Source organism: Mchenga conophoros, linkage group LG3 (assembly GCF_057382185.1).
Source record: "Mchenga conophoros isolate Kocher_MC1m ecotype Shallow Benthic linkage group LG3, M_conophoros_male_GT1.1, whole genome shotgun sequence".
Lineage (NCBI taxonomy): Eukaryota > Metazoa > Chordata > Actinopteri > Cichliformes > Cichlidae > Mchenga > Mchenga conophoros.
The window spans coordinates 62,655,745-62,670,159 of NC_140528.1; the positions used below are offsets into that span (position 1 = coordinate 62,655,745).

General features: G+C 42.2%; 1 protein-coding gene across 2 annotated transcripts; it reads left to right on the forward strand.

The window, feature by feature from the left end:
• The first annotated feature begins 1,280 nt into the window (after positions 1–1,280).
• klc2 (kinesin light chain 2) lies at positions 1,281–14,369 on the forward strand. 2 transcript variants are annotated; one of them, XM_085266199.1, is made up of 14 exons: positions 1,281–1,459; positions 4,360–4,605; positions 5,050–5,377; positions 6,501–6,717; positions 6,823–7,012; positions 7,170–7,343; positions 7,901–8,000; positions 8,815–8,864; positions 9,008–9,075; positions 9,577–9,685; positions 9,971–10,120; positions 10,308–10,432; positions 11,049–11,106; positions 11,252–14,369. In XM_085266199.1, the coding sequence occupies exons 2-14, from the start codon at positions 4,378–4,380 to the stop codon at positions 11,333–11,335; spliced, it is 1,881 nt and encodes a 626-aa protein (XP_085122325.1). In that variant the 5' UTR covers positions 1,281–1,459; positions 4,360–4,377; the 3' UTR covers positions 11,336–14,369. The 2 variants fall into 2 exon arrangements, with proteins under 2 accessions (XP_085122325.1, XP_085122317.1); XM_085266191.1 differs by lacking the exon at positions 1,281–1,459 and adding an exon at positions 1,858–1,962.
• The last annotated feature ends 46 nt before the right edge of the window (positions 14,370–14,415 follow it).

Sequence of the window (14,415 nt, forward strand, 5' to 3'; positions counted from 1 at the left end):
CTCCACAAGCTCACCTTTCTGAGAGCATGCCGTTACCCCCTCACACGTTTTAATTTAATTTAATTTTGCCACCTGTCTTCATGAAAATGTGAGTTACCTGTGAAAGCAGTAGATTTCTACCCGACCGAGGTTCTGCTCAGAACAGAGCGCCCTGAGCTTGTGGACTTGTGAAGAGTATTTTGCACATACCATCATTTCTTCAGCAGCAGTCTTCAGCTTTTTTGCCTTTTGCCTATAACAATACTATAAGAAACAATGATGCTTGTACATATCAGAATAGTACTTGTTATATTGTATTCTTTATTTTTTTGCTTTTGTTTTTTTTAATTTGACATGTTTTGTAGTACCGCTTTTTTCATGATTACGTTTGTCAATCAAACAGATGTGGGATGAGAAGTGGAAGTGTTTCATTGTTTCATTGTTTTTTTTTAAATAAAGATATTCTTGATTTGTAGCCCTGTCTCCTCTTACTGGACTACAGATGTGTGCTTGTACTACAGCTCCATACAGCTTATTTCTGAAGTGGAACAAACTGATGCAGACACTGTAGCCTGTCTGGGTAAATATCACTTAATATGTGCTGCTCAATGACGTAAAATTGCAGAAATAATGGGAACTTTACTAATTATAGTCTTTGTTGGAGAGTAAAATCAGATTTCTGATGAATACATAAAGTGTAAAAAAGTATAAATTAAGCTTAGCACATGATACTTATGAAACAAGGCAGCGGGTCCTGTGGATGGAGGATGCTGGTGACATCATCGGACAAAGAGCTTTAGCAAACCAAGAGAATTATATCCAAACTTCTGTTTTGTAAATAGTCTACGAGTTTTAAAAATTCATTATTCATATCAAGTGTTTGTATTGTTGTTGCTTTTATTTTTTAAAACAATCTTTTATCGTAACTAATCATCTATATAAAGATGTCGCCGAGTGAACGTTTTACAATAAATAATAATAATAAACTTTATAAAGCACACTTAAAAACCAAGGGTATGCCAAGGTGCTTAACATGTAAGATAGAGAATAGGAGCAATTACGTTTTCCTATTTTACCTTAATGTTACTAAACAATACCATGCAAATAGCATAATAATTTACACCATGTCAATTTAGGTTATTATATTAAATAGAGTCTTGAGGGAAACTGAAAAATTCAGACGCTCGGATGTTGCGAGAGCGACAACTCGACTATACGCATGCGCAAGATGTATTCCCCGCCTTGACTGAAAAATGTCGAACGTGAATCATCTTAGTGCTTTTTCAATCTTTGGTTGGGGTCTCTGGGAACTCAGCCATTTCGTTTTCTCTGTCAAATTTTGAAGCACATCCACAAAATAATCAGTTTTATGCCGAATAAAGGTTCAGTCGCTTATACTGTGAACACCGAGGTTAAAGTTAAAAACACAGCTAAATATTAGCTGTGTCCACCCCGTCATCTACTGTCAAGTGACAGCTGGGTAAGTTAAAGTGAAGAAAAACGTAAACAGCAGCTAGCCAAGGTGGCTTTTAGCTCAGTTAAACTTGTTGCCGTAATCGCATTAAAGTAAACTCAGTAGCGTGCGCGAGCTATTTCGGTTTATCTACAAATAACTGCAGGCGTGTTAATTCAACAAAGCAGGTGTGCTAGCGGCAGCTCTCGTCACCCAGCAGTCTTCAAAGTAAAGCTAATTTTAATTTAATGGCTGCTTTGTGAAGTGAATTTTAGAAAAACAAGCGGACCGTGTTTTCGTGTATTAGTACAAGTTGCTCAGCGTTGAGAGAGCACTCTCCGTTTCGTCCTTGGATGCCGTTATCTTCCCATTGCCACTTGTCTAACTGTAAATGGAGTTTTATTTTGAAAAACCGGCACCGGACGCTTGTTCGTTTTGGTAAACTTGACGCGGGTCTGTCCGGAGCATCACAACATTGTGCTGCCGCTTTGTTCGAGGCTCTGTAATTGCTGCGTTTATCTTCGATGAAGGTAAAACTGAGGATAAATAATAATAATACTTGCACTACGGTGCACTTAAACGGTCAGAATAGATTGTAGTTTATGTTGCATGAGGGCAGTTTGTCGGTATATTTGTAGCAGTGGGACGGCCAGGTCGATAAATCTGTCGCTAGAAATGAAGCATCGCTCTTTACGTGGTGTTTGTTGCGGGATTATGTGTGCATATTGTAAATAATGCAGCCCTGCGTGTGCTGATGATGATAATGATATAATAATGATACGCATCTCTGTGTTGTGTAACACCTTGGAGGATCGGGCCTGCACTGTTTACAAACAGGCTGCATGTCGGGACCAGACACATCAACACGTTTTCAGCGATGGACAGGCATTTATTTGGCCTTATGTTCATCGTCTGTTGTAGCTTTATGCTTTTTGAGCAGTGCTCTCTGCTGTCGGTCACCTTCACTGATCTGCCGACTTCCTCCCCGGCATTAGGCCTCGGCCATCCACCGGCTCCTGCCTTTATTCATGGCTCTGAAGGGTTTAATTCAAACGTGAGGGGTGTGCGATCGCGATCATTTCCTGCTGCCGCTCGTTTGTCCGCCCGCACAGTTAGCTCTGTTCTTCTGCATTTGTGAAGCGGTGGACTTGAAAGGAAGCGTGAATATTGGTGCATTGCAGTCAAGTGTATGAGGCAAGATGGGAGGGGGTGGGAGAGGAGGATGGGTGAGAGAGGAAGGGAGGGAGCAGGAGAGGAGAACAGAACAGGTGCGCCTCCTCCATCAAAGCTGGGAGAGAGAGAAAGTCACGATGTTGCACATTTGGCTCCTCTGACGACCTCTTTCTCCTCCTGCTGCGGCTGCAACCCTTTCACTTACATCTGGTCAATATGGAGACAGTGCGCATGCTCAAGGCGGAAAGTCGCCGTTTACTGTGCCAGAAGTGGCCCACGGTTTGGATATTGGACTTTGTAAATGTTATCTAAATATTAATACGCAGCATGAATGTTTCTCTTTTCCTGGCTGGAAGGATTCACAGTGCACACGTGTATCTGCCAGGCTCATCATGGACATGACTAATCATGACTAATGATTTAAAGACCATATAGCACTACATTTACTGTGAGTACTCCCAGAAGATCAGGAAGTCAATTTAAAGATCTGCCTTTAGGTTGTGAGAGATCAGTTAAAGTTGTAAATGTATGATTGAGAATTACAGGAAAGAAGTTTGATATTCTGAGATTTAAAAAAAAAAAAGGTAAAAATACATAAATGTATTAGGAAAAAACATAAAAATTACTGTAAAAATACACTTTTCTAAAGGTTAGAGCTGTGAATATGTGAAGAAAAAGAAAAGATGGATGTTCTAAGAGTAAATTGGTTAGTTTATTATCTGGCATACATACAAAGAAAAAATATGCTCCAATGTTTTTTTGTATTAAAGATGTAAATTTATGAAGGGCAGAAAAATTCCAACTTAAATAACAGAATTTTTCTGAGGTTAAAGTAGCAAAGTTACACTAAAAAGTAATCTTTTTTTAGAGATAAAGATGTAATTGGAGAAGGAAACTCAAGTTTAAAGTCTAATATTCTCTGAGGCTATAATTTGATCCATTTGCTGGCTTTTTAAGAGTCTTTTACTTATTTGTATACAATGTATGAATCCAATTTCTAACCTACGACTGCTCAGTTATGCTGCTACAGATGTTGGGACATTTGTCTTAGTTTAAAATAACATTTCATCCAGATGTCCGTCTGGCTCTAAATCCGACGCCGCTGTGATAATCGTTGCCCCGCCCTCACAAGGTTAGCTTTGTTCACTGATCACTTCTCCTGTTAATTGGATTTGCTGGTCTGTGTTTGTTTCAGGCTAAATTTACTTTAATTATCCGTCCAGTATACAATCTCACAGACAACCTTTCTCTTTCTGTCTGATGTCGGGAAGCTTTTATACAGCGTGCCTTCTGTTCATAACAAGACACGCTTGTGCTGCGTGGTTTTTGTTTTTCATCCATCTCTTTTAACTCCATCATTTACAGGATGATGCCAAACAGGAAATGAATCTCAGGAACAGTCCCTTCATTCGCGTTGTCAGTGTTTCTCATTTTGTTCTCCTCATTACTTTTGTTTGCGCCACATCATGTCCTTCAGTGTTTCCGGTGTGGTATTTCTCATTCATGAGCAGGTGGATAGAGGAACTGTCGGCAGCGCTGGGTTTGAGTCATAATATTACTCCACTATTTGTCTCATCTTTTGTGTCATTATGTCCTCACGCCGCAAATTAATCATCGCTCGTTTCTGTTTCTTTGCCACCTTCTGTGGCAGGATGTGGTTACACTGAACACCTAATGTTTTGAGGGTTTCAAGCAGGGCAGAATGTGAATCAGAAATGTAAGTAAATGTAGGTTTTCCTTCCCTTTTCTCACAGTGTGTGTGAAACCTGGCAATGTCCACCATGGTGTATCCACGTGAAGAAGCCCTGGAGCGACTGAGCCAGGATGAGATCGTCCTTAACACTAAGACCGTCATGCAGGGTCTGGAGACGCTACGTGGCGAGCATGCCCAGCTCCTAAACTCTCTGCTGGACTGCACCCAGCCACCTGTTGCACAAGAGAAGTCGGGGCTGCTGCGCAAGAGTCTGGAAGCCATTGAGCTGGGTCTGGGAGAGGCACAGGTGAGAGACAGACACTTAGGTTTTTGACGTTTACACTGAATTGTACACTGAAGTTCACACTCTATTGTGAACCTAATACAATAGGATGCTTTTATAAGGGTTTTTTTTTTTTTTTACAAAGGCAATAAACAGGACATCTTGGATCGTCACTAGGCGGCCTGATGGCTTTGTGATATATCATGCATGAAAGAAGCTTTGTTGATATAAATGAAGTCTTTTGAAACAAAAATTATACGATCCTTGTAAGGTGTGATTGGTGCATACATGCTGAATGCAGGTCGTTCTAACCTGTTGCTAGGCAGCATCTTAATATGTGATATAGATAAGAACCTCCTAATGTGTATCTGTGGACCAAGGTGTTTGTTCACCTCTTGATCATGTGGCAGAGTTGGTGCACAAAGAAACAGATATTTTTGTGATTTTTACAATTTCCTTTTACACCAGGTGATCATCGCCCTGTCCAGCCACCTGAGCACCGTGGAGTCGGAGAAGCAGAAGCTGCGCGCTCAGGTGCGCCGCCTCTGCCAGGAGAACCAGTGGCTGCGGGACGAGTTGGCTGGAACGCAGCACAAGCTGCAGCGCAGCGAGCAGAGCGTCGCCCAGCTGGAGGAGGAGAAGAAGCACCTGGAGTTCATGAACCAGATCAAGAAGTTCGACGACGACGTGTCGCCCTCCGAGGAGAAGAACCAGAGCTCGGGCGGCAGCACAGGCGGAGACGCTTCAAAGGATAACCTGGATGACTTATTCCCTAATGATGATGACCAGGGACCAGGTATGACATCAGCAGAGAGGCCTTAATGGGATGACTCATTTTAAGATGAGTACATTGGGATTTTACTGATGAATTTGTGCTCAAGCCAGTCAAAGCCTCACATAAAGCTGAAATCTGTCATTTAATACAAGAATGATTCTGAGAGGCGCACATGTTATGTAGGGATTGTTTGTTTTTGGCTCCCATGTGACCAAGACAGTTTGAATGAATTATGATATAACGATTTGATGAGGTTAATCATCGGTTCACAGTACAGGCTGTCCACGGCCCAGTTTAACAGAGAGAGTGCCGAATGTGGTACACCACAGGAAGAGATAACTGGTAGCTCACTGGGTGTTCAGTCACTGTGCAGCGTTCACCTATGCACATGTAATGATGACCGACCACAAGCCGCCTTGTCTGATCTACTCATGCTGCAGCTACTTCAAGGAAACATCTGGCATGCATACACATGTGAGTTAAGATTGGGCAGACATTTTATTTTAGTTTTACAGTTTTTAATCATTGCTTTATTTTTTATCTTAATAATATAGCACCTGTAGCCCTGAAGTCTGAACTGCAAGTCATTTAAATAGTTCAACTTCTGTGCTATAGGTTTTTTAGCAGCTCTTCAACACAGCACATACAAAGATAAATCAGTTGTGTCAGTGTATGCAGCGTCTTTAGCTTTCCTGCAAATTAACCACACGCTACGTGCTGAACCTTCATTCGCTCTTACAGTGAAATATACATTCAGCCATAGTCTGAATGGATAGTTAGCGTTCAGCAGCAGCAAGAGCATAACAAGCAGGAGAGAGGGTAGAGAGTACGACACATAGCTTTTAAAAGGCTTTATCTACTTTTTGGAGAACATGACTATCATCAAATTATATAAAGGAAAAGAAAATCTTGTTACAGAAGCTTCCTCCATTTCCTGCTGGAGTGCTGATCACTACAGCAGATCTGACTTCATGTTTTTTATCCACCATATGTTCTGCTTGGATCTGACAGTAACTTAGTTACTATTTTTGAAAACTGATGGAGTACTGAACAAATAATTCATTTGAGAACTTCATGTAACGCTTTAAAAACTTCTAGTAGGTAGTTTTGCTTATTCTCGACCATGCTGTGCTTCGTGTCACAGCCCAGCCCAGTGGAGAGGTGGCAGCCCAGCAGGGAGGCTACGAGATCCCGGCGCGCCTCAGGACGCTGCACAACCTGGTGATCCAGTACGCCTCTCAGGGGAGGTACGAGGTGGCTGTGCCGCTGTGCAAGCAAGCCCTGGAGGACCTGGAGAAGACATCTGGGCATGACCATCCAGACGTCGCCACTATGCTCAACATCCTGGCTCTGGTGTACAGGTGGGGGCTTGAGAGTGTGGACGCTTTTCATAAACTATTCATTGTTGTAAAATAAAGCCTCTGAACACAGCGCCATGGGTCTGTGCTTTGTGTTTTGTGCTCCAGGGACCAGAACAAATACAAAGAAGCCGCTCATCTTCTGAATGACGCTTTAGCCATCAGGGAGAAGACACTGGGGAAGGACCACCCAGCTGTGGCTGCAACCCTCAACAATCTCGCTGTATTATATGGCAAGAGGGGCAAATACAAGGAGGCTGAGCCTCTCTGCAAGAGAGCACTGGAGATCAGAGAGAAGGTACAATTGCAGTTTTGTTCATATTTGTGTTTTAGCAACTGAATCACCTTTTGATATAAAGGGTACATAAGCAGACAAGTTACCCAGACAGTCTCCATGTGGTCACGTGATTGTAGTTTGTTTTGCAAATGTGTGGTTGTCTCACTGTTGTAACCAGGTGCTGGGGAAGTACCATCCAGACGTGGCTAAGCAGCTGAACAACCTGGCCCTACTGTGTCAGAACCAGGGCAAGTACGACGAGGTGGAGTACTACTACGGACGAGCCCTGGAGATCTACGAATCCAAGCTCGGAGCTGATGACCCCAATGTGGCCAAAACCAAAAATAACCTGGTGGGAACTTAATTTGCACTACAGACTGTAAAGATAGATGTAGCGTCAGGGTGTAAAATGGCCAGCAGGGGGCGACTCCTCTGGTTGTAAAAATGTGTCTGGTTCTGTAAAGGTCTTTGGGAAAACTCCCCTGCTGTTCACGTGATTTAAGACGGTAGTAAACGCTGCCCTGATGAGCTTCTGGTCTCAGACACGGGATTAAAGTCTGAACATCGTGTCGCATTCAGTAATTTTTTTATATTTTCCCTTCAGAGCCAAAAAGGAGGATAAAGAAAATATTGATTTATGTTTGATTGACAAGCTGCTGTCTTATGAGCGTCCTGTGTCAGTCAAAAGGACAACAGCTAAGCGTTCACCTTGGGGCTTCTCACTGGGACCAGTTAAAATCTAATGTTGGCTATGCCCATCTTTTATATACAGTCTATCATTTGAACACCCTTCTGCCTCTTCACTGTTTCACTACCTTTATAGTTTTTTTCCCCTGTGACTATTTCACCTATTTCTAAGATATTTTATTGATCTGATCAGGATTGTCGGTGCTTCCTGTTTCTCTTTAGGCCACATGCTACCTGAAGCAGGGGAAATTTGCAGACGCTGAAGCTCTGTACAAAGAGATTTTGACCAGGGCGCACGAGAAGGAGTTTGGCTCTGTCAACAGTAAGTAGAGCCAACAGGCAAACAGCTGAGTCACACTGAAGTGACTGTATCAGATCCTGCTGGTCACAGAGTTACTCAAATTGCCAGGACTGGGCAGAGAGGAGCAGGCTGTGAGTCAGGCTCAATTTACATCAGAAGTCTTCCTGTTAGCCTTGTTTTTTTAGATTCAGGCTGTGGTTTGGTCACACCCTGACGGCCGCATCGCTCTGAGTTCTCAGCAAGTCAGAGGATTACACTGAAGCTCGCAAAGCAGCTTAATGCTGATGGTTTCCTCCCGCCTATCCAGCTAAGTCTATCAAACCCTTATGTGCTCACATGCTCAGCACGAGAGCGGGCTTTAGCTGGGTTTGGTGAGTGACAGCTGCTTGTTTACATGAAATCAAATGTGTTTACATAGACAGAGAGGCATTACCTCAAACTAAAAATGGGTAATTTCAGGATTTTGGTCATTTTTCAGGACAATTAAAATACTTTTTAAACTCAAATCCAACTCCATGCTGTATTTCAGGACTCTAGACAGTTCCTCCTTAATCATAACTATTATTTCCCTTTTAACCCAACGTTTTTTTATTTGACTGCAACTGCTTTTGAAGGGCAGCCATGGAAAATGTGCCTGAAATGACCAAATTACAGACCATATTAGAGGATATCCAGCAGACTGAAGTGTCATTCATAGTTATTGGGTTATTTTTATGATTTTAACAGTGCAGAACAATAAAAAGCATCTTAAGTCCTCTTCAGTGTGGGTTTGGTGGCCCACACATGATGTTCTTGTATAAAAAAAGTAATTATGTGATATTTCTGCCTGTTGCAGATGATAATAAACCAATCTGGATGCACGCTGAGGAAAGAGAAGAGAGCAAGGTAGGCAGGCAACACATACAGTGGGTATAAGGACAAGGTTTTTTTGTTGTTTTAACTTGCTGCCTATCGGACCAGCATTTTGTACTTGTCTCCTCCTGCTTTCTGACTCGTTTAATATTAATCTGTGTCACTCTTTCTTTCAGGGCAAACGCAAGGACTCAGGCCCATATGTAGAGTATGGGAGCTGGTACAAGGCCTGCAAGGTGGACAGGTAAATCAGACATTTAGATCCACTGGAAACAGGTCAAAGTCTAAACTGTCTGATCATGTATGTGACCTAACTGTGAATGTCTACCAAGGGAGGCTACTCTGATCTGATGGCCTTTTTGTCTTTTTAAAAAGATGAAAAATGGTAACACAGAGGAACAGAACAGGGAAACTATCATCACCAAAAAGGAAGGGAAACAAAGCTCATTACAAATCTATGTTTGCCTCAAAAGACTAGAAGTTAAACCACTGACTTTATCAGTCTGTGGTTCGTCATTCTTCTAGTTTTATAGTAGAAACGGCACATTTCCATCCCTTTTGTTTGAGGAGCAGATACTTTGCAGACTGTGTAACAGTAAACTTCTCAAAGCAGCAGAGAGTGTTTGCTTTGTGGTTCAGTTTGGGAAAGGTCTAACGCTTGATTGTTTAACCCTGATTGATGGATTAGGTTACTTTTAAAAGATCTAAAGAAAAAAAAAAGCTGGATTTCTTTCTTTCTCAACAGCCCAACAGTGAACACAACCCTCAAAAGCTTGGGAGCTTTGTACCGTCGCCAGGGCAAACTGGAGGCCGCAGAAACACTGGAGGAGTGCGCCAGCAAGTCACGCAAACAGGTGCAACAGGAACCCTCTCGACGACGGCCGTTTGGCCGTTTGAATTACCGCCTTTAGATTAGTCATCTGGGCTCTTTTCAGGGATTTTTCAGTTAAGCGAGCGGATTTGTTCAACAGGCATTCCAGCTACGATTTATTGGCTCATAAACTGTGTGCCAAAGTGATTTAAAGATCAGTCGTACTAATGTTTGCACATAGTAAAGAACACATGCTGCGTCTGCTGTTGTATAAAAGGGTTTTTTTTCAGGCCCTTGCATCACCCTTGTCTTTATTTTCCTCTCTCAGGGTATTGATGCCATTAACCAGAGTAAGGTGGTGGAGCTGCTGAAGGACGGAGGCTCTGGGAGCGACAGACGACACAGCAGGGAGGGAACGAACGGACCTGGTGGACAGAGAGGGGAGAACGAGGGCGACGACTCGGCTGAGTGGAACGGGGTAACATAAGTTTGGAAGCTAATAAAGTAGCAGTATGTGTTCACATTGACTGGATGTGACTACAGCGTAAACCACAGTGTGAATAATTTCATAAAGTACTGTGGAAATCCTTGTCTGTGAGTCTGTTCTAGCGTGCCTTAAAGGAGGTGTTTTTCTAAAGTTTTACTGTTGCACATCTCGCCCTCAGGATGGTAACGGGTCTCTGCGCCGCAGCGGCTCCTTCGGTAAGATTCGTGATGCTCTGAGAAGGAGCAGCGAAATGCTGGTGAAGAAGCTGCAGGGCAGCGGTCCTCAAGAACCCCGCAACCCAGGGTAAGACTACTGCAGCTGTGCAGTCAGGTTATAGTTATGGTTACTTCAGTTTTTCTTCTCGCCAGTCCAAATTACATTCGCACTTCAGTTCCCAAAGCTAAAAGTACATCTTCAAAAAATTCAGACCAATTATAACACTGTTCAAAACTGAAACATACGAAACTGAAACAAAGATGAACATCGTTGAACACACAGGACGTTGAAGCACAAGGATGATTCTCATAATGAATGTGCAAGCAGGAAATCTGCATCAACTGTGTGATGCTGTTGTGTCAACATGAAGAAGTAATGAGTCATGTTTCCAGCACGTTGTTGAATTGAGGCAGCTCTGAAAGAGAAACGGGGTCCAACCTGGTACTATAAAGGCGTACCTAATAAAGGGTCCAGTGGGTATATAGTTGAGTATAACATTTACAATTGAGCATGAAGGTTGCGTGACCTTGTAAATAAGATCCACGATGAAGCCTTAATTGCTCGGGAACCATGATGGGTGGTCTGCCTTGTCCATTCCTAAATATTACTCAAATCACTCAGTTTTGTAAAAACACTTTCTGTCTTTAACTCATTACTGAAGTTTGTGGTTTGAGTTCACTGGTAATCGTGTGTTTCTGTACAGAATGAAGAGAGCCAGCTCCCTTAACTTCCTCAATAAGAGCACCGAGGAAACCACACAGGTACTTTATTCCTCACAGCTGCAATTTCACTCAGGAAATTCTATCTTTCGAATTAAATATCGAGTCCAGGTGATTGTCTGTTACCTGACAGAATATGCACAGCGTTTCCTAACCCAAATACTAACACGACCTGATCTGCCTGCAGGATGTCAACTCTGGACTCTCAGACAGCAGGGGGCTAAGCGCCAGCAACGTAGACCTATCCAGACGCAGCTCCCTGCTCGGCTAGACCGGAGACGGGAGGCAGAAGCGGCCCGAGGAGGAGAGGCTGTTTGCAGCTCGGTTTGGTCCAACTACACACTTAAAGCTCAACGCCAGATCAAACACTTTGCGCCTGCAGCATATTTTTTTAAAGAACACTGGGGAGGAGGGAAAGCATTAGCTCCACACTCGAGGTCGTCCTCTGAGACGCCGCTGCTTCGCTGTATAAAACGCTGCCATCGATCAGAAAAGAGAATATTTAGATACACATTTACGAGCATGCTGCTTACTAGTTCGTGGAACGTCTGCACCTGAACGCCTCGTGTTTTTTCTGGGGGGTTTTTGGGGGGTTTTCCACTCACAGCACCGTAGCAGAGCATCGTGCGTTATGACAGGTCGGTTCCTTCAGTCCAGATCTCTTATGTGCAGAAACTCAACCTTAGGTGGGCTAATTATAATCCAGGTCCAGTCCAGTTTCACCAGTAGCATGAAGTAGACACAGACACTAACCATCCACCTGAAGCATATTGCAGATGGTAAAAACGGTACTACCTGAAAGATAGAGCAGAGGTGTAACAAGAGGATACAAGCATCATTAGCACTAACCATTTCAACCTCACTTTATGCCTTTTTTATGTAAATACAGATTTAAATTATTTGGTATTTGATTCTGTGTGTATAGTGCACTGATTTCTTTGTTTGTTTGTTTGTTTACACTTTATTTCTGGTAAAGAGGGTCTCATTTAGAAGTAAAACACTACCTGTATGAAGGGCGGAGACTGGAGATGAAGGAAAAGAATGGAGTGATGTGAAGGTGAAAGGTTAATGGGCATTGGTTGATTGTATCCGTGACACTAAATGTTGATAAATGTATTACCTCAACTGTTCATGTCCGATACCAAGTCGTCAAAGTTTCACTATAATCGTGTGCTTTAAATGTGACAGTACTGTATTTCTAGCAACAATCTTGCGATCTACTGAGCATACTTTGATGGGAAAGGTTATTCATTTCCACTGGATTGGGTTGTGACAGCGTTTGGGGGCAGAAACTGCAGTTTTTCATGAGTCAAAAGACAGAAAACGGGACAGAAAATTCATTTGAGGAAAGATTTTTTTTTTTTTTTTTAATTTTTGGGGGTTCACATCCTCTAAAATGATGCCGTTGCGTTCCTAGTGACTTAATTTAAAGTCACGTTAAAAGAGCTTTTAGGGGTCGTGCGTAATCCAGGACATACTGTTTCATGTCCCATGTCCTATTTTGCACTGCAGGTTTAGGAAAAGATCATGTTTTATGTTAAAATTCTGCCTTTCATAGCATTTCTGTTGGGAAAAAAAGTCCTTTACAGGAGTCCATGTGCGATGAGTTGACTCTAAAACGGCAGTATTTGACTCCTCGGTGTCCCTGAAGCCTCAACAGGGAGTTTAATCAAAGTTTGTTTTGGTACCTTTTACCTGAGCTTCATGCGACTAAATAATAAAGAAAATTTGATGTTTAAAAATAATGTGTTTACAATCATTACAGCAGGATATTGAAGTGAAAGTGTCTTTTAAAGCTGTGGGTAACCCTCTTAATTATTTGATCAGAGCTGATGCAGCCCATCAGCTGATGTGTTTACTGTCATTCCTCTTGTGAGTTTGTTGTAGTTTTTTCTGTATTTACTGTTGTTGAATGTGCATCATTTTGTGCAAATCAGTCCTTATTGTTACATTTCTTTATTTCTTTTTTTTTTTTCTCCTGGGTGGATCAGTCATCAGTCGTAATCAAACCCTCGCAGGGAGCTGGCTGATGGTGGTCCGTCCTCGCTGACTTTTTTTGTTGTTCTGAAGCGATTTTTTTGTTTTGGCTCTGAGCTTTTATGTCGACGGTACAAACAGCTGGTTATTTGAATGTTGATTTTTAATGTTGATTGTGCGGGGTCTGGTGGATTGTTGTTGTTTGCAAGCCAGGACGCTACTATCAGGAGAACTATCCGCCGAATGTACTTCTTATCATGTTAAAGCAAAATTAGGGTCAGCAAGTGATGTTACACCCTCAAGTTTTTCCTTGACTTGACTTCATGACGAGAAAGTAAACGAAAAGGTGAATGTGAGTTCTAAAAAGGTGAAGGCAGGTTCGTGTGAGGCTGTTTTGCCATCGCCACGCAGCTACGGAAACCGAAGGCACGCTTTTTTTCTTTTTAATTTTTAATTAGCCTTCGATCTCTGAGTGGCGCTAAGTTTATCCTGTCTGCTTCAGAACGTGCGTGATGGTGCAGGTTTAATGAACGGAGGAAAGGAGGAGTACCGAAAGTGCAGGACGGAGTTAAAAAGAAGTGAGTGGAAGAGCTTTGGAAAGACGCTGGAAAAACATAAAGTGCTTTAAGTGTTGTTCACAGCAAATAATGTACAGAGTTATACATGTATGACCTTTATATACGCGTTTACTGTTTGTCACTTATTCACTCATAAGAATGATGGAAGATTCCTATAACCATACACACAATCTCAACACTGTCTAACTGTATGTGTGTGTTTATGTGTATATACATATATATTTAAAAATCAAATGGTGAAACACTAGTTTGTAGCTGAAGATCCAGTAAAGATCAGTGCTTCTTTCCAGTACACACCATCATATCAATACTTACCAGTACTGTAAGGTATTAATCATTCACTTCTACACCCTGGGTCGGTGCAGTGTAATAACTGGGATTTCAGGAGATGCAGACTCCTTAAACATGTCACCGCTAATGCACTATTTTCTCATGTGGGAGAACAAAACTGCTACGGCTGTAAATATTAATTTGTGATCAATGCAGCAGCAACAATTTGATCCAAAGCTTAAAAGAGAAATCTTGATTTCTGTGTGCTGTCTGTCCAAATGTGTATGGAGATCAGTGCATGTACTCAGAGCCACTGATGGTGATGTACGTACGCAGGCCTTCTCTCTTTTTTTTTTTTGTTATTTTTCTTTGTTTTTATTTTGTTGCTGATGATTTCATGCATCTTATTATGACGGGGCCAACCTAATGTGTATTTTAATCAAAGGTTCAATAAATGCAAATTCCACTTTTCAAACCAAATCCGCCTCCTGTGTGTTTTCCAAACTTTCTACAAAGGCGAACGTGC